This window comes from Loxodonta africana, chromosome 24 (genome assembly GCF_030014295.1).
Source record: "Loxodonta africana isolate mLoxAfr1 chromosome 24, mLoxAfr1.hap2, whole genome shotgun sequence".
Lineage (NCBI taxonomy): Eukaryota > Metazoa > Chordata > Mammalia > Proboscidea > Elephantidae > Loxodonta > Loxodonta africana.
Window position 1 is genome coordinate 58,796,669 of NC_087365.1, and position 20,725 is coordinate 58,817,393.

At 41.0% G+C, this 20,725-nt stretch overlaps 1 protein-coding gene across 10 annotated transcripts in view; it reads left to right on the forward strand.

Annotated features, from left to right (window-relative positions):
- ZNF831 (zinc finger protein 831) overlaps nt 1-20,725 on the forward strand; it is a 163,102-nt gene that overhangs the window by 96,155 nt on the left and 46,222 nt on the right. For 4 of the 10 annotated variants that reach the window (XM_064276294.1, XM_064276293.1, XM_064276292.1 and 1 more), the window contains 2 exons: nt 15,429-15,589; nt 17,054-19,984. The exons of 3 other annotated variants lie outside the window; for them this stretch is intronic. In XM_064276294.1, the coding sequence (XP_064132364.1) occupies nt 15,429-15,589; nt 17,054-17,851 (959 nt within the window). In that variant the 3' untranslated portion in view covers nt 17,852-19,984. Of the gene's footprint in view, nt 1-15,428; nt 15,590-17,053; nt 19,985-20,725 lie in introns of those variants that run through there. 3 more of the 10 variants (XM_064276295.1, XM_064276299.1, XM_064276298.1) reach the window with 3 other exon arrangements.

Here is a 20,725-nt window from a genome sequence, read left to right on the forward strand (position 1 = left end):
CTAAGCTTTTACGTGACTGCGATATTTTAACTAGATTTTTTTTCTTTTCTGTTAACATAGTTTAGGGAAAATTCCTCTGGGAATGAAGTTATCAAAGTAACTGTCTTTCATTGAAAAAACAGAAGTAAAGAGAACTGCTCTGACAGGTACTTTCTGAGGTGAAAAATTAAGAGGTAGTAGAATATCTAAATATTACACGAGGATGGTGATATAATCGTCTGGAATTAAATAGACTTGATTTTTTTTTCTTTTTAGCCTTTAAACTTAGTCTGCCATGAACGGACAGGGGGAGGGAAGTGTGGGGAGCAAGAATCTCCCCTGGTGTTTCTGGTGCCCTCCTCCTTCTGTCAGAAATCACCTCAAAATGTTTTCCCAAGGAGAAACAAAATGGCAGCCTGAACTCCAGAATCCCCTCACTCACCACCCCCCTCCCCACTTCTCTCTGTCACTCGAGCTAATAGCTCTGTACCATTATTTTTCCTGTCAGAATTAATAGGGAAATATTCTTTTCCTAAAGCCATTAGTTAAGTGATATTGCTTACAGAATTGCTGAAACAGGATAACACCTCCTTCTCCAAGGTGTAAATCTTAAGAAATGATGAGGCAATTGCTTAAACACATCAATTATATTCCAAAGCCTGAACTTTTCCTCTACAATTTTCATTTAGCATTAAGAAAGTTTGAAAGTAATGATCCATAAAGTAGATCCTCTTGATTCAATTTTGGCACTAAAGAATTCAAATAATATCAAGGGCTTTTTTTTTTTTTTTTCATCATTTAAGTTTCCCTTCTTCCCTGTCATTTGTCCTCTTGTTACTTCAGAACATTCTCTTATTGTCTGGATGTGATGAAACTTCTAACTTACTGAAAGATTTTAAGTATACTTTCACACTAAATATGTTTTTCTGGAGAAAATGGCAAGTGAAGTGTTCTCAAACTGATTGCTTTTCATCAAAGGAAGAGAAGAGAAATGAGAACCACAGAGAAAAGTGGCCTCTGAAAAAAGAGTTCTGAAAATGATTACTTAGAAGAGGCAAAGTTTCAAAAAAACATTAGGGTAGTACAGAAATACTCTAGATAGTTTGTTCTTGTTAGGTGCCTATGCATGGATTTTTGACTCAGAGAGACCCCATGTACTGCCCCATTGGATTTTCTTGGCTATAGTTTTTTTGTGTGTGTGTAACCATTCTTACCCTCCTTTTCTGAATTGTTCCTCCCCCATTAACATAAACTCATTATCCCCTGCAAGCTTCCTATCTAACCTTTCGAGTTGCTGTTGTCAATTTGATCTCATATAGGTATCTTTTTATTTTATTGTACTTTAGCTGAAGGTTTACAGAGCAAACTACCTTTTCATTAAACAATTAATACACATATTGTTTTGTGACACTGGCTGCCAACCCCATGACATGTCAACACTCTCTGCTTCTCGACCTTGGGTTTTCCATTACCAGCTTCCCTGTCCCCTCCTGCCTTCTCATGCTTGCCCGTGGGCTGGTGTGCCCATTTAGTCTCATTTTGTTTTACGTTGTTGTTAGGTGCTGTCTAGTCGGTTCTGACTCATAGGGACCCTATGCACGACAGAATGAAACACACTGCCCAGTCCTGCTCCATCCTTACAATCGTTGCTATGCTTGAGGTCATTGTTGCAGCCACTGGGTCAATCCACCTTGCTGAGGGTCTTCCTCTTTTTCACTGACCCTCTACTTTACCAAACGTGGTGTTCTTCTCCAGGGACTGATCCCTTCTGATAACTTGTCCAAGGTGTGTGAGACATAGTCTCGCCACCCTTGCTTCTAAGGAGCATTCTGGCTGTACTTCTCCAAGACAGATTTATTTGTTCTTTTGGCAGTCCATGGTATATTCAGTATTTTTTGCCAACACCACAATTCAAAGGCGTCAATTCTTCTTCAGTCTTCCTTATTCATTATCTAGCTTTCATGTGCATATGAGGTGATTAAAAACACCATGGCTTGGGTCTGGAGCACCTTAGTCTTCAAGGTGACATCTTTGCTTTTCAACACATTAAAGAGGTCTTTTGCATTAGATTTGTCCAATGCAATGTGTCTTTTGATTTCTTGACTGCTGCTTCCATGGCTGTCGATTGTGGATCCAAGTAAAATGAAATCCTTGACAACTTCATTCTTTCCTCCATTTATCATGACATTGCTTATTGGTCCAGTTGTTTGGATTTTTGTTTTCTTTATACTGAGGTGCAATCCATACTGAAGGCTGTGGTCTTTGATCTTCATCAGTAAGTGCTTCAAGTCCTGTTCACTTTCAGCAAGGAAGGTTGTGTCACTTGGATAAAGCAGGTTGTTAATCAGTCTTCCTCCAATACTGATGCCCTGTTCTTCTTCATATAGTCCAGTTTCTTGGATTATTTGCTCAGCATACAGATGGAATAGGTATGGTGAAAGGATACAACCCTGACACACACCTTTCCTGACTTTAAACCACAGAGTATTCCCTTATTCTGTCCAAACAACTGCCTCTTGATCCATGTACAGGTACCTCACGAGCACAATTAAGAGTTCTGGATTTCCCGTTCCTGGCAATGTTATTCATAATTTGTTATGATCCACAGAGTCAAATGCCTTTGCATAGTCAATAAAACACAGGTAAACATCCTTCTGGTATTCTCTGCTTTCAGCCATGATCCATCTGACGTCAACAATGATATCCCTGGTTCCATGTCCTCTTCTGAATCTGGCCTGAATTTCTGGCAGTTCCCTGTCGATATACTGCTGCAGCCACTTTTGAATGATCTTCAGCAAAATTTTGCTTGTGTGTGATATTAATGATATGGTTCGATAATTTCCACATTTGGTTGGATCACCTTTCTTGAGAATAGGCATAAATATGGGTCTCTTCCAGTTGGTTGGCCAGGTAGCTGTCTTCCAAATTTCTTGGCATAGATGGGTGAGTACTTCCAGTGCTGCACCCGTTTATTGAAACATCTCAGTTGGTATTCCGTTAATTCTTGGAGCCTTGTTTTTCACTAATGCCTTCAGAGCAGCTTGGACTTCTTCCTTCAGTACCATCGGTTCCTGATCATATGCTACCTCCTGAAATGGCTGAACATTGACTAATTCTTTTTGGTATAATGACTCTTTGTATTCCTTCCATCTCCTTTTGATGCTTCCTGCCTCGTTTACTATTTTCCCCATAGAATCCTTCACTATTGCAACTCGAGGCTTGAATTTTTTCTTCAGTTCTTTTAGCTTGAGAACGCTGAGCCTGTTCTTCCCTTTTGGTTTTCTATCTCCAGTTCCATTAGGGCTCCTTTCTAGAAACGGTTAGAGATGGATATATATATACACATATATATTTTGCCTTCCTTTCGTGAGTCTCTCAGCTTATCTCTGCCAGAGTTACTAGTGTATGAGGATTTGCCTTCCTCTATTAGCTGTCCACTCTGACTCTCTGCTGAAGGACTAACTTGACACTTAGCACTTCCTGCTCACACTTGGGTACAATCTGAAGGTTTTCCTCATTATTTTCAATCTGAATTTTAGAGCCAATATCATTATTTGTCTTTTTTCTTTCAAACTAATAAAGCAATGCCATGATTATTATAACAAAGAAAGCTACACAGGCACATCCAAGGAAAGCCTGACAGTTTCCAGCCCAATGCTCCCTGAGGCCACCAGAGTTAGGTTGGGACGCATCCTTCCACACCTTTCTCTATGTACAAACAAATATGGACAGACAAATGGGTCATATCATATGCACTAATCTGCATCTCTTTTCTTCGTAATACATCTTATGCCTAACTCTAGACCAATGTAGAGGTATTGTTTTATTTGTGGCGTAGTATGGCTATACCAGCATTTATTTATTGAACCTTCCTCCTATTGATCGACGGTTCTACTGATTCCTATCGTGTTCCCTCCAACAACCAGCAACTGCACTAAGCATTTTTGTGCAATTTCCCAAAAAGTGATTGCTGGATCAATGGTTTTATAATTACATATTTCATTTTATACAATGCTACCAGATTACTTTTCAAAAACAGGTTTAATTGGTAAAAAATCAGCCACTGTTGAGCTGACTCTGAACTCATCATGGTCCATGTGTGTCAGAGTAGAAATGGGCTCCATGGGGTTTTCAATGGTGGATTTTTGGAAGTAGATCACCAGGCCTTTCTTCCAAGGTACCTCTGAGTGAGTGTGAACTTCTAACCTTGAGGTTTGCAGCCAGGAATGTTAACCATTTACACCACCCAGGGACTTCAAAACCAGGTTTACTTTCTGGTCAATCTTTTTCTAACAGTATTTTATAAAAGAAACTTTGCTTTAGGGAAAATGCAAAACCTGAGTGAAGCTGAAAGCTTTTCCATCATGGTTCCTGCGCATAAGCTTCTTAAATAACAAGTGGTCCTGAGCTGACCTCTCATTGGCCAAATTCAGGCCACAGATACGTTGGTTAGCACTGGGATTTTTTTTTTTTTTAATTTAAAATTAATTAGTTTTCAATGTTTAAAAACACATAAAATCCACATTCCTGGCAAACAGGATCCTCAGTCCTTGCCAGCCAGAATTGGCTGGACCTGAGGGTCGGCTGCCCCCTTGAAGCTGGGAATGCTCTCCCATTCACCACAGTTCCCAAAGCCCCAGTTGCTTTCCTCACTTACATTGTCTGCCTGGCGCCTGGAGCATTGGGGTTTATGCCCAAGGTTTAGTGTAAACTAAGGTTTCTCACCCTCAGCAATGTTGACGCTTGGGGCCTGATCATTCTCTGTGGTGGTGGGGGGGTGGTGTCCTGTGCATTGTAGGATGTTTAGCAGCATCCCTGGCCTCTACCCACTAAATGTCAGTTAGTACCCCCACAAGTTGTGACAACCAAAGATGTCTCCAGACGTCTACCCTAGCTGAAAACCACTCATTTCGACGAATCTGCAAAACCTATTTTCCACAGAAAATTTTGAGACAAACTTTTCAAAGGCTGTTCCTGGGCAGTTTTCATTATTTCTCTTTATTCCGTCGGCCTTTGTTTTTTTACTTTATGAAGGAAAATTGTAGTCTTTACACGATCAAGCCTTAAAGTCACCAAAATGTTTGAAACCAGCCCGATTCACCTAGTTTGGAGGAAATATCTTAAGGAAGAAAGCAGTCAAAACCCTTTGCTTTCATCTCAGGAACAGAAATGCAGAGAAGGCTGCGATTACAGGTGGTTTCTGAAGTAAAAGTTTTACCTAATTACACACACGTAAAAGATAAAATTTCTAAATACTGTGTGAAGATGTTTGAATAAATCCCTGGAATAAGGGTAGACGTTGTCTTTGTTCATGCTGTTATTCTCTAGTAGTCTCTTCTGTTAGTTCATCGTGGGGCCTCAGGCCAGCTAACTCATCTTCTCAGTGGCTCTCACATCCCCCTGTTCTCACACACAAATTCTCCTCATAACGTATTTCTGAGGTGTCTGGGGAAACAGGGAAGTGGGGAGGGGTCTCTCCAGGGCTGTCTTCTTGCTCCTTTTCTGACAGGCACTAAGACCTTCCTACATCTTTCCTCATCAGAATTAATATAGAAGTATTAATTCTTTCCCCAAAGCTATTAGTTAAGCCATAGTGTTCTCAGATTGCTGAAATAGAATAATTTATTCTTCATTTGAGGGTGTAAATCTTGAGGAAAGATGAGAAACTATTTCAGGTTTATCAATTACATCCCAAGGAATAGACTTGCGCATATAATTTTCATTTAGCAATAAGGAACTTCTAAGATAATGATACATACAGTAGATTTGCCATGTTCCTTCTTGGCACTTAACATTTCAAATGGTATATATATATGTGTGTATATATATGTATATATATGTGTATATATGTATATACATGTGTATATATATGTATATATATATATACACCAAGACATGTGTTTTGTCTGGACATGATTATAATTTTTTTAAAACAAGATTTTAAAGGCCATTTTGCACTAAACATAGTTTCCAGTAAACCATTTTCTCTGAGGGGAGTTGTCTTGCCCTGATTGCCTTTCTTCAAAGAAACAGAAAAGAGATGGAACTATGGAGAAAAGTGGGCTCTGAGAGAAGATATTTGTTTATGATGACTGAGAGGCAAACTTGCAAAAACTGCGTCAGGGCAGTCCACAAATATCCGAGGCTGCACTTAGCGTTTGATGAATATGCTTTTGAGTCCTTGCCTGTGGGGCTCAAGTCTGATGCTGTGCCTGCTGCTCACCGGCTCCCAAACATTTTCTGATTAGAATTGACGTCCGACATCTCCCAGCCTCTGCCTGAGAGGGATAATGACTCCTTTCTTCCATCATGTCCAGCCCCCTTTTTTTTTTTTAAAGAGACTATAAACCAAACTTGTAATAGGATTGCAAAAACAAATGAATTTACTGTTGAAAAATTTTAGTATGATGACTGGTGTGCAATAGGGACTTAAAAATCTTGGCTGAACGATTACACGAATGAATGGTTTAGGCCTATCGGAGAGAAAACCAGTGGAAATAGGTGCCATGTCGAAGGATTTGATAGTCTGTGTAGTTTTACCCTTTTCCACACATAGAGGTTGGGTAAGGCTCCGTTTCACTGCCCTCTAACACCCTGAAATTTTCCACGTTTGCTTGGGGAATATTTTTTTGTGTAATTATTTGCCTACTGAATATATCCCTGCTTGGAATATAATTTCCATGAGGGCATGACTGCCTCCTTCACCCTTGAACAAATTCCTTGTGTTTAACGCTGTATCTGGCACAGAGTAAGTGCTCAATAAATATCTGAATTAAGGAGCAAATAGCTGCACACAGAGTGATTACTTTTAGAGTTCTGCTCCACTTTATTTAAGTAATTGCAAATTTTCTTGTGAAATGTTTTTCTTCTTTAAAATTTATTTAGTTTTTTGTCATTGTTGAGAATATACACAGCAGAGCATATACCAATTCAACAATTTCTACATGTACAATTCAGTGAGTTGATTACATTCTTCAAGTTGTGCAACCATTCTCACCCTCCCTTCTCAAGTTGTTCTTCCCCGTTAACATGAACTCTCTGTCCCCTAAGATTCTTATCTAATCTTTCTAGTTGACATTGTCAGTTTGATCCTGTATAGATAGTTCTTTAAAAGAGTGCAATGCTCAAGGCAGACGTTCTTTACTAGTTAAGCTGAATTATCACTGGGTTTTAAGAAGACTAAGGTGGATGTTTTTGGTTTAACATTTAAAGATCTTCTCAGGACAATAATTTCAGGGGATCATCCAGCCTCCACGGCTCCAGAAAGCCTGGACTCCGCAGGAGTTTAAAATTCTTTTCTGCATTTCTCCCCTTTTGATGAGGATTCTTCTACAGAATCTTTGATCAAAATATTCAGTAATGGTAGCTGGGCACCATCCAGTTCTTCTGGCCTCGTGGCAAAGGAGGCAGTTGTTCACGGAGGCAATTAGCCACACATTCCATCTCTTCCTCCTATTCCTGACAAGTAACTGCAAATTTTAACTCTAGCACATTAGTATGTTCTTCAATGGCAGTGATGTTGCTAGATAATTTAATCTCAAATCAATGAATAATCTGCGGGATTACTCCTACATTCTTGTTTACACTTGTGGCTTGCTTTAAAGGCCAAGGCTGTGGACTCACTTTAGCCCTTCCTTATAATTCAGACTCTGTGAACTCCAAATCAATGGAGTTTTTGGTGTATTGGGGCATCCTAAAGAAACGTATCGAATTACTTACATTTTCAGAAAATATATTCTAGTAATATCACATTCAAGTAAAATTTTGCTGAAGATAATTCAAAAACAGTTGCAGCAGTACATCGACAGAGAACTGCCAGAATTTCAAGCGGGATTCAGATGAGGACATGGAGCAAGAGATATCACTGATGATATCAGATGAACCTTGGCTAAAAGCAGAGAATACTAGAAAGAAGTTTACCTGTGTTTTATTGACTATGCAAAGGCATTTGACTGTGTGGATCATAACAAATTATGAATAACATTGCGAAGAATGGAAATTCCAAAACACTTAATTGTGCTTATGTGGAAACTGTACACAGACCAAGAGGCAGTCATTCGAACAGAACAAGGGGATACTGCGTGGTTTAAAGTCAGGACAGGTGTGCATCAGGTTTGTATCCTTTCACCATATTTATTCAATCTGTATGCTAAGCAAATAATCTGAGAAATGGACTATATATGAAGAAGTACAGGGCATCAGGACTGGAGGAAGGCTCATTAACAACCTTCAATATGCAGATGATACAACCTTGCTTGCTGAAAGACAAGAGGGTTTAAAGCACTTAGGAAGATCAAAGACCTCAGTATGGCTTATACCCCAACATAAAAAAAATAAAAACTCTTACAACTGGATGATAAATGGAGAAAAAAAATTGAAGTTGTCAAGGATTTCATTTTACTTGGATCCACAATCAACATCCATGGAAGCAACAGTGAAGAAATCAAACAATGTATTGCATTGGGCAAATCTTCTGCAGAAGATCTCTTTCATGTCTTAAAAAACACAGATGTTATTTAGAGGACTAAGATGAACCTGACCCATACCATACCTGTTGCCGTTGAGTCGATTCCGACTCATAGCGACCCTAAAGGACAGAGTAGAACTGCCCCATAGAGTTTCCAAGGAGCCCCTGGTGAATTTGAACTGCTGACCTTTTGGTTAGTAGCCGTGGTACTTAACCACTACACCACCAGGGTTTCTGAACCTGACCCAAGCCATGGTATTTTCAGTTTCCTCGTATGCATGAGAAAGCTGGACAATGAATAAGGAAGACCGAAGAAGGATTGATGCATTCAAATTATGCTGTTGGCAAAGAATATCGAATATATCATGAATTGCCAGAAGAAGGAACAAATCTGTCTTGGAAGAAGTACAGCCAGAATGCCCTTTGAAAGCTAGGATGGTGAGACTTTGTCTCACATACTTTAGACATGTTATCCGGAGGGACCAGTACCTGGAGAAAGACTTCATGCTTGGTATAGTGGAGGGTCAACAAAAAAGAAGACTCTAAACAAGATGGATGGATACAGTGGCTGCAACCATGGGCTCCATCATAGCAACAATTGAGAGGATGGTGCAGGATTGAAAATTGTTTACTTCTGTTGTACACAGGGTTGCTACAAGTTGGAACCAACTGGACGCCCCCTAACAACAACATAGCATTTCAACACCGTCATACTTGAAATTGTTCTCCCCCACGCCTTGAAATTGTTATAGCCCTTTAATCAGTCTCTTCCTTTAAGCATGGATTGTCAATTACTGCTGAGGAAAATTATGAAAAACTTAGCTGTTAATCAGGAGAAGAACAGAAGGGCACAGAGAACTGAGCTGAGTGTTTGTCTAATAAGATTCACGTAATTGCGTAAGAGTGGCTGAATATCCTGAGATTGCATTATGACAGTGGGATTTGTAATTTCTGAAGATGTAGGAAGTGATTCATGGAGTGTGATGTTCATGCTTAAATGGGAGCATCTTCTGTGCTCTACAATCTGACCAGGATGCTACTTGGTTTTTGAAGAAGGCCATTCTTTTAAAACAAGTTAGCCTCCTTCCTCAATAATCCAAATTGGTTTAACACACTTCAGTGACATTATTTGGGTGTTTTTCACAATTACTAAAGATAACTCACATTCCCGTCTAGACTGGAGAGTCGGAAGCAAATTAAATCCTCTGGTCTTCTTCCCTTGCTTTCACAGATGAGTCACAAGTTATTGGTCAAATGTGCATATGACCTTTCAGCTCATGCTGAAAGTCCCAAACAACCTGTTGGGCAGACATTTGGCCAATCTGATTATTTTCTCCATACTAATTGGTTTTCCTTCCTCATTGGATGGAATGAATTGCCTACTTGTCACTGTGGGAACACACTTAGAGGGAGGCACGTGTGCTTTGTAAGCTACGGCTAGAGAAATGCTTATCATCATTACTATTTCGGGGTTATTCTTCATAGATCAGAATGAATATATCTCGAATCCATTTATTTTCTCTGATTTTACCTCAGCTGCCCTGTTGAGCCACCGTTACTGGGCTCCTTGACCATCTAGTGGCCTCATAACTGGTTCTCTTACCTCTATTCCCCTCGCCTCACAATTTAGTCTCTAGAGAGTAGAAACCTGTGTCTTCAAAATATGTAGACCTCCTACTGAAAACTCGTTGGCTTCTTCACAATGAATGGAGAATAAAATCTAAGCTCCTTATTATGGCCACCCAAACCCTTTGAGATCTGACCACCTGTTGACTTCCCACCTTCATTTTCCTCTTACCTCCTTCCATGCTGGTCTCTGACTGGTTCCTTAATCCCCTAAGCTCCTGCCCCCTATCCCCAGGGTCTCTGCATTTGTTTTTCCTTTGCCTGGAATATTCTTTCTGAGGCTGGTCCTTTCTCATCCCATAGGTCTCAATCTAATGTCAATGTTTTAGAGAGGCCTTCCTCGGCTGTATAAAACAACCACTCCTCCATTACTCTCTGCAATATGCTACCACCCCGCCCCCCTGTTTATTGTAATACTCTGTTTATCATTGTTTTCTGTGATAACCAAAACCAAACCAAACCCATTGCCGTCAAGTCAATTCTGACTCATAGTGACCCTATAGGACAGAGTAGAATTGCCCCATAGGGTCTCCAAGGAGCAGCTGGTAGATTCAAACTGTCCGCCTTTTGGTTAGCAGCTGAGCTCTTAAGCACTATGTCACCAGGGCTCCATTTTCTATAATTGTTTTTGTTGTTGTTAGGTGCCATTTAGTCGGTTCCAACTCATTGTGACCCTATGCACAACCGAACGAAACACTGCCTGGTCCTGCGCCATCCTCACAATTATTGCTATGCTTGAGCTGATTGTTGCAGCCACTGCGTCAATCTACCTTGTTGAGGGTCTTCCTCTTTTTCACTGACGCTCTACTTTACCAAGCATGATGTTCTTCTCCAGGGGGGACTGATCCCTCCTGATAACGTATCCAAAGTGTGTGAGACGTAGTCTCGCCATCCTTGCTTCTAAGGAGCATTCTGGCTGTACTTCTCCAAGACAGATTTATTCGTTCTTTTGGCAGTTCATAGTATATTCAGTATTTTTTGCCAACAGCACAATTCAAAGGCGTCAATTCTTCTTCAGTCTTCCTTATTCATTATCTAGCTTTCATGTGCATATGAGGCGATTAAAAAACCATGGCTTGGGTCAGGAGCACCTTAGTCTTCAAGGTGACATCTTTGCTTTTCAACACATTAAAGAGGTCTTTTGCATCAGATTTGTCCAATGCAATGTGTGTTTTGATTTCTTGACTGCTGCTTCCATGGGTGTTTATTGTGGATCTGAGTAAAATGAAGTCCTTGACAACTTCAATCTTTTGAATTGTATCCATAAATCAATGCAATAGCCCTGTTTATTGTTACTCCCTGTAGTAGTCCCTGTTTGTTGTTACTCTCTATTGTTTCTGTTGTTAAGTGCCCTCGAGTTGATTCCAACTCATAGTGACCCCATGTGACAGAGTAGAACTGCCCTATAGGGTTTCCTAGGTTGTAATCTTTACAAGAAGGCACCCTGGTGCTGCAGTGGTTAAGCACTTGGCTGCTAACTGAAAGATCAGCAGTTCAAAACCACCTCAGGAGAAAGGTGCATCAGTCAGCTTCCATAAAGATTACAGCTTTGGAAACCATATGGGGAAGTTCTACTCTGACCTGTAGGGTCGCTGTAAGTCAGAATTGACTCTACGGCAACAAGTAATCTTTATGGGAGCAGATTGCCAGGTCTTTTTCCTGCGGAGCCACTGTGTAGTGTTGAACCTACAGCCTTTTGGTTAACAGCTGAGCCCTTAACCGTTGTGCCACCAGGGCTCCTTACTCTCTATTATATTCCCCATTTATCGTTACTCCCTATAATAGCTCCTGTTTTTTGGTACTCTCTGTAATATCCCCTATTTTTTGTTACTCCCTATTTATTTTTGCTCTCTATTATGCCCCTATTTATCATCACTCTCTGTAATATTCCCACTCTGTGTATTTCCTTCTTGACCCCATTGCAATCTGAAATGAACTTATCTGTTTGCTTGCCTTTGTTTCTCTTCCCCTGTTAGAACAGAAGTTCTTTGAGGGCCAGGGCCATATGTGTTTTGCTCTCTGATTCCCTAAGGCTGAGCCTGGTGCCTGGTTCATTGAAGGAGTCCAGGACGTATTGAACTAACTAATGGAACACCGAAAACCTGGCTGTGTGCCATGAGACAGTCCCAGTACACAGGTGGCTCAAACGAAGACTATACAGAAGGAAAACATTGCTTGTTTTTCCAAACTTTGCACTTCTCTGTGGATTTTCAAAGTTGATTTGCTTAGTGTACTTGGTAACCTACTGAGGCATAAGAAGCAAGTATGTTCTTTTGGTTCAAGATGGAGGGCAAAACACATTCACTTACCTCCATTTTCCTCTAAAAACCCAGGAGAAGTTAGTAAGGAAATGTGTTTGCAATGCACAAGCCCCTAAGGGAAGAAGATTTAGAGCGGAAATGATGCCACAAGCGTAAAAAGTTGGAATGCAGAGGTTGAGTGGTAACTGAGCTAGCAGACCTAAGATAACTTAATCCTGATTTAACAGTGAGAAAAGCCGTAAAAATTCAGATATCCATGGTGCCAGGTGGGGCTGAAAACAGATATCTCAGGACATATAAGAAAGGGCTCTCAGAAATTTAAAACAAGACAGCAGAAATAGAAACCCATGAGTTAAAATACAAACTTGAGGGCATTTCACAAAGAGACAAAGAAATAGAAAATATGAAATAAAAGAGAGAAAAAAAAAATAGAGGATTAGTCCAGGAGGTCCAATAACCTAATAAGAACAGTTTTAGAAAGAAAGAAAAGACGAAACAGAAGGAAAAAAAAAAAAAAATCAACAAAATCACTTCAGACATCTTTCTAGAACTGAAAGACATGTGTTTCCAGATAAGGGCCCACTGAATGCCCACAGCAATGCATGAAATCAGACTCAAGAAATGCCACCCTGCCACTTTGGGCTCGTCATGCCTTTGGATCAATAGGCAAAGAAAGGAGTTAGCATATTGGCTGGTGTGATTGACCCTGACTACCAAGGGGAAATTGGATTGCATATGGAGGTAAAAAAGAGTATGTCTAGAATGCAGGAGATCCCTCAGGGCATCTCTCAGCACTTCCACTCCCTGTGATTAAAGTCGATGGAAAACTATAGCAACCCAATTCCGACATGACTATTAATGACCCAGACCCTTCAGAAATGAAGGTTTGGGTCACCCCACCAGGCAAAGAATCACAGCCAGCTGAGGAGCTTGCTGAGTGTAAAGAGAATACGGCATGGGTGGTAGAAGATGATAATTCTAAATACCATTTATGACCATGTGACCAGTTGCAGTAATGAGGACTACAATTGTTACGAATGTTTCTTCCTTGTTTGTGTGCACCAGATATTTTTGTTTTCTTCACTTACAAAATATAAGATGTAAGTGGGAAAAAAGAAAATAGATCCAAGTCTATGTGGACACTGGGAGCAAAAAAGAATCTAGATGCTTCTAGAGAGGGAAAAACAAAGAATCTCATACAAAGGATCATGAACACTTCTTAACAACCCGAACTCAGTAGAGCAACATCTTCAGTTCTGAAGGAAAAAGATTTCTAGTTCAGAAGGTTATACCAGACAAGCTGCCAATTAAAGTCTAAACAATTTTATTTCATGTACCCTTTCACATGAAGTTACTGAAGTTTTTGTGTTAGGAAAACAAGGAAGTAAAGCAAGTCAAAGGAAGCCATGGGGGTCCAGGAACCACGGAAGAGGTGAAGGAATCACCACAATGATGGTGAAGAAGACCCCAGGAGCATAGCTGTGCCTTGGGCCTAGAAAGCATAGTCCTTTTGGAGCAGATCAGAAAGTTCCAAGAAAGATATTTTTAAGGAAATGAAGCTGATAGAGACTTTAGACAATTGGGTAGGAGTTTGGGTGATGATTTTAGTCATAAGTCCACAGAAAACTAAGCAAAAAAACCCCAAAAAACTATTAAGAGAATACAATGTTGTCCAAGAAAGACAGTCACCACAGAACACTACATGGCTCAGTCGTGGAAGGCACATTCCTTTCACCTATCTCACTTTCAAGTATGTATCTGAATGAAATTATGACATCATTTTCAGAGAGTCATTAAGAGGTTGGAGGGGCAGGAAGTGTGCATATCTGTGGTTGGTAACAGGTTGTGGACAAGGGGAGCTGGAGGAAGAGCTAAACCCTCTCCTCCCTTCATGGGAAGTTGTAGGCTATACTCCAAACTGGAAAAACCAAGAACTAGTACTATAAGTACGTTATTAGAAGTGGACCAAAAAACCCAAACCAAACTGATTGCTGTCGAGGTGATTCTGATTCATAGTGACCCTATAGAACAGAGTAGAATTGCCCCACAAGGTTTCCAAGGTCGTAAATCTTCACAGAAGTAGGCTACCACATCTTTCTACCATGCAACAGGTGGTGGTTTCAAACCTCTGACCTTTCAGTTGGCAGCTGAGCACTTAACCACTGTGTCGCCAGGGCTCCTTTATTAGAAGTGAAAGAAGAAAAGAGAGAGAAGTGAAGGAGGTAAATATTAAAGGAATCCAAAATGGTTGCCGCTGGGAAGTAAGAAAAGATGAGTGAGTTGACAGGGCTTGCTGTTTTTCTTCATAAATAAAAAGGGTTAACTTTTCAAAACTCTATGCCTGTGTAACTGTAATCAAAATAAAAACAAATTTAGAAGTGGGGCTAGTGCTTCTTCTCTAGTGAAACTGCCAATTGAGAGGGTTTTCCTGATCTTATCTCATGATGTAATCCACCTTCCCTGCAGTTCTCTAGCCCTTGTGACCTGCAACCCAGGCCAATATTATACAGTGGAGGAGAGAGTAGTGGTGAGGGAAAGGCGATTGAGGGAGACACTATGTTGTGAATGTTTTCAAGGTCTGTTCTCAGCTCCTCCTCTCTCCTCCCCTCCTCACCCTCCTCCTCTCAACACAACAATAACCACCACAATAAAACAATAGCGGCAGCAACACAAAAGCCAGATTCGGACCCGCTATCCAGTGCTCTAATGACGACTTGTTATTTGCCATCAAGTTGGCTTCCACTCATGGCAACCCCATGCATGATAAAACAAAATGTTGCCTGGTCCTGCGCCGTCTTCACAATTGTTGATGCTGAAAAAAGGTCACATGAAATATTTTCAAAACACAAAAACAATTTAGGAATTTTTCTACTTTGTAAATTGGTTTTACCATTTCTTTCCTTTAGAGAAGTGGAGACATTTGCTTTGAGCAAGTGAGAATTAGTTTGAGGTAAATTGAGTTCTTGTACATACAGTGCGAGACAAGAGTTAATGAGCTCAGAGTTAGTCATGAAGTTATAGACACTCTCCTAGGAAATTACTCTTTGTTTATTTTATAATTTCAAATGCATATAAATGTGCCTCCCCCCTTTTAGGTCTAAATCCACAAGGAGAGCCATCTGGTGCCACCTCAGAACCGTCTTGTTGTTGCGAAAACAAAGAAAAGAATGAAGATGACTGCAGACGAATCTCAGTAACACTCGCTCCTAGTACAAGTCCAGGAAACGTCAGGGAAATAGACAACGGGGCTGTGAAGGTGGGAACTACGGTGTCCATTGTCTAGACTTATGGCTTTCTTTGTGTTGTTGTTGTAGCCCAGTGTGGCAAAACTCACTCTGCTCACCTGCTGAAGCTTCCAGGCTCACCAAGCCCATTAGGCAAACAAACGTTCTGCACTGAAAGAATGACAGTTTTAGTGGTAAAACCGTCAAGATGATTTCTGATGGCTTATTGAAAACCCTAAGTATATTATTAATTCATACCCAAATAGAGATGCTGTCTTTTTTTATTTTAGTTTTTAAAATTTTATTCGTTGTTGTTGTTGAGAATATACACAGCAGAACATACACCAATTCAGCCATTTCTACATTACAATTCAGTGCCATTGATTGCATTTTTCAAGTTGTACAATTATTCTCGCCTTCCCCCCCGCCGAATTGTTCCTCCCCCGTTAACATAAACTCACCGCTCCCTAAGTTTTCTATCTAATCTTTAAAGCTGCTATTGTTAATTTGATCCCATATATCGTATTTTTACTCAAATAACACAAACCTTCTACATTTGTTTGCCAACCTCGTGGGAGGAGGGGGTGTTTAGCAAACAAACAAAAAAGGCTTGCATTATTTGCGTGACAATATGGTACAGTAAAACCTCTGAAAGCCAGAATCTGTGTAAGGTGGAAATCTGCCAGAGAAGGGAAACTCAAATATTTTCCACTAAAATGAGTGATAGAAGGTGGAGAACTTGTGAGGCCTGGAAAAACAAGGTGGTCCCATTGAGTTCAGCTCTCACAGGTTTCACTGTAGATAGTTCTTCAAAGAGCACAATGCTCAAGGCAGATGTTCTTAACTACTTATGCTAAACTACTACTTGGTTTCAGGAAGACTTCAGGGGAAATTCAGAAGTCACTGCTACCTGAGATCATCTCCAGTTAGATTGTGGGGCCACATGTTGAAATATACTAAAATACTTATCTAGACCATAGTTTGAAAACACTAATCTAGATTAACACAGTGGCTGCAACAATGGGCTCAAGGATAATAATGATTGCGAAGATGGCGTAGGACCAGGCAGTATTTTGTTTTGTTGTACATAGGGTTGCTATGAGTCAGAACCAACTCGACAATAAAAACCATCTAGAAAAAACTTAAATACACAATACTATAAAATAACATATTTGCCTCATGGACAGCTGTGGTCTAAAATAGGGCACTCAGAACTGGGTGGGTAATTGAGTGGCTTTGCTTTTAACAAAACTAGATAAAAACACACAGCAATCTCAGCAGCCTATTTTGCTGCAGCAAAGAGCTTCACTCGGGTTAATGCATCAATTAGTTATTAATGGAACTTTATTGAGGACATCATATTGAAGTCCATGTGCGGTAAACAATCATTAAGACCCTGAGACCTTGTTTTCGTCGAGGACCATGTTTCTGGCCACATTTTTCGGTACCCATTAACCTTTTATTCCCCATTTCTTTTCCTTTGCACTTTGTTGCAGGATATTCCTCCATCTGCCGGTGAACATGGTAACTGTTTTTCCCAATTGTCTCTGCAATTCGACCCCTGTCTGGCAGTGGGTAAGGACCACTTTCCACCACGTTGCAAAAATCTTGATGTTGGGTTGCTCCCTGAAGAGCATGTCTCAGTAGACCCCAAACCAGGCATTTTCACAGACGCTCAACAGTCCTCTTCCTTTGAGTTCAAAGGAACCTTTTCCCCCCATGATGTTGCTACCTCTTCCATTGGTACTTCTCTAGGGGTGAGAACAGGCCACATGACTCTGGAAATTCCCAGTGCACAGCCACAAGGCCACAGCTGGGCTGCTGAGGAGACTTGGGCACAAAGCCCCACAAGCAGAAAAGGTATAGTAGAGGGCACATCACCATCATCCTTGCCAGAGAAACCTTCATCTGAACAAAGACTTTCAGGTGCAGCTCTACTAGGGTCAATGGAGAAAGCTCATCTTGAAACAGGAGCTTCAGGACCGAGTCCCACTAATTCACACCAAGAGGAAGGGAGACACAAGGCATTTTTTCCTTCCAGGGGCCAGTACAAGTGTGGGGAGAAGGTCATCTCCTGCCCTTTGAGTACTGAAAATGAGAAATGCCAAGTAGCCAGATCCACCACTCTGAAGGATTGTGTGGTTCCTTGCAGCACAGGGCAGCCTACAGACATTTCTGAAGCTCCTTCTAAAACCACCAAGAAGGGGAGTTTGGAAGGAGTGAGAAAGCAAACTCGATTGGAATTCAGTGACACCAGCAGTGATGATGAAGACCGATTAGTTATAGAAATATGAAGCTTCCAGAAAAAGATGGTGTCTACCAACCAAGAGTGTTGATGCTTCACAAGTAAATGTCTTTGAGTTAGCCAGAGAAGTGAACTCTATTGATGGAGTGTCTGAAGATTAAGAAGCCATTTTGGGGTCTTCCCAAGCCAAGTCCAACCAACTCTAAGCCCCCAACTCAGCTATACTCTTCCCAGTGCTCCCCTTGGGCATGGCATGCTCATGTCATGTGGTACCCAGTAGGGGAAGGGAGGCATGAAGCAGAGTCTAAGAACACTTGATGCACACAACAACTATGCCTTGACTCCCAGCCTTATGCCTTTTCTCTCTCTGCATCAGACCCCCAACGTCTGACCCTGATAAAGTGGCATTAACCAAGAGAGCCACAATCAACACATAAATGAGCATGAACGCCACAAAGTCAAGGCTACTGACTTCTCCCATTAGTAAGCTGAGGGCTTGCTTCCAAGGTGGTACAGGTACTTGGGGTAATAGGAGTAGCTTGAAAAGGACATGGGGTGTGAAATGGGTATCAAGAGACTTCCTGTGTATTCTGGGAGGGCAAGATCCAGATTTATTAAAAACCGGTTTGGTCAGAATAATTCACCTCCCTTGTGGAAATTGTAAATATACTTCAAAATGCCTATGATCTGGTGAAATGCTGATTATTTTTAAATGTTGCACCAATGGTCACTGCTTCTTGGGGCTAAAAGACAGAAGCATGTCCTACCCTTGTGCTTGGTGCCTTTTCTGTGGAGATCCCTGGACCCCTGGTTTTTCTAGCTCCGCTAAAGGAACGTTGAGTTAAAAGTTAATAGAACAGCCTCTCAGTCATGAGTCATTTTTTGAGGGGAAAAATTCACTTATTTTCCTCTGATTCTTTTTGTCATATTGTGCTCTGAGCAATTTCAATTAGAGAGTTACATTTTAGTAATCTCTACAACTTAAATTGATGCCTGCTCATCGTGACGGGAACCTTTTAGATTTCCTCCAGAAGCTTCAAGGATACAAAACTAATTGGAGTTTTGACGCTGTTTTACATCTCAGTAATTTTATTTTGGGGGCTTGGTGTTACTTTGCTGTCAAATTAAATCAGCCTCTGTGTTGTGTAAGTCAGAGCAGTGCCAATAAAATTCCCCGGTATTCCGAGCCAGTGCACCCCGGTGCAGGAGAAAATAGCAGACCCACGTCAGCCAGCCCAGGGAGCCAAGCCTTAGGTTTGCCACATTCCTCCCTTTCTCCTTAAATGGGAGAGGAGAAACTTAAAGAGGTTCACACTGCTTCGTTTCAATAAAATTTTATACTTGCTCTTGGTATGATTTTATACAACTTGAAATTTATAGCTGAGCTCTTTTGGCTTAACGTTGGTGTAACGATGTTCAGATGACATCTCGCACTTCAAAGGGAAGGCAGTGATGCCAAGCACCTCACCCATCTGAACACACTTTAATAAGTCTGCCTTGGACCAAGTATGGTCAAACTTAAGTATCTTCACGTGAATTTCCCAGTTTTAGGGTTATTCCTGGGAAACTTCAATGTGAGACTAGCTTCTCCCAGTTACTTAGCATACGTCTGTAGCCATTTCATATGTGGTCGTAAATATCCAAGTAATCTCTAGTCCAGCCAAGAGAGACATCCGAAAGGTGGTGAAAAGGATGTTAGACACTCACTTAGTGTATTTTTTAAGTCAACCAAAAGTGATGCGATTGATTACCTTTTTGAATGATCCATGCCACTGTAAGGAGAGAGAGAGTCCAGGAAAGTGGCCTGATCCCTGGAGAGAGTGAGATTGAAGAGGTGGGGAATCTTGGTTAAGACTTGTACCTTCTGTGTACCTCAGTGTCTCCAACTGAGAATGAGAGAGTAGACGAGATGCGCTGAAAGTAGTCACCAGTCCTTATGGCTTGAGTGTCCATGATGGAGAAGCCACCGTCTCCTTCCCATACATGGAGTTGATATGGTCTGGAGATGTTCCCATTCTTAAGCTGTCACACCAAGGGTCCTGCACTCAAGAAATTGGGTGGAGACCATGGGGAAGTGAAATATAAACACCTTCAGCCAATTATTGGCATGAAGAATGTGAGCTCAGGAAAAAAAAAAAAGGAAAACCAAGCCAGTCGCCATTGAGTTGATTCCGACTCACAATGACTCCCCATGTGTTACAGTAGAACTGCTCCATAGGTTTTTCTTGGTTGTATTCTTTATTGAAGCAGATGGTCAGGCCTTTTTCCTCGGTGCCACTGGGTGGGCGTGAACCAACAAGTTTTACCACAAGTGTTTGTGCCACCCAGGGACCTTCTAGCTCAGTGGAGGTTGATCTAATTTTTTTCAAGAGCCAGAATTCTGGACTTTGTGGTGCAATCACCCAGCATATACACTTATAATTCAAACATTAAAAGCAAAAGCAAAACACTACTATGTGTGTTTAAGACAACATGTCTGTGGAGTAAATTGGTTCACAAGCTACCAGGTCTCAGATAGCTACCTTGTCTTTGGAGGCACTGATCAGGGAGAGGAAACTCTTTTCCAGATTCTTCTCTCCTAAGTGGCTGTTGAGCTGTCAACAGGATCTTGGAGCTAAATCAGTAAGCCACAGCTCCGAATAGCACTGATCTTGGGATAGTGGTAGAAGCTCTGTTTTCTTGAGCCACTTCCCAATCTAGATCAAATATGGTAGAACATTGAGTCCCTTTCTTTAACTCCCTGTGTCACTGGGCAGGTTGTCAGCCCATCCTGTCTCAACCAGCCATTTGACTAGTAGGTGACGATGTTTACAAGTACATCTTACTTTATATCAACACAAAGTTCTGAAAAACCATATTACAGTGGATTTAAAAAAAAAACTAAATCAAAAATGTATTTTGAATGACTCTAGGGGAATTGCTA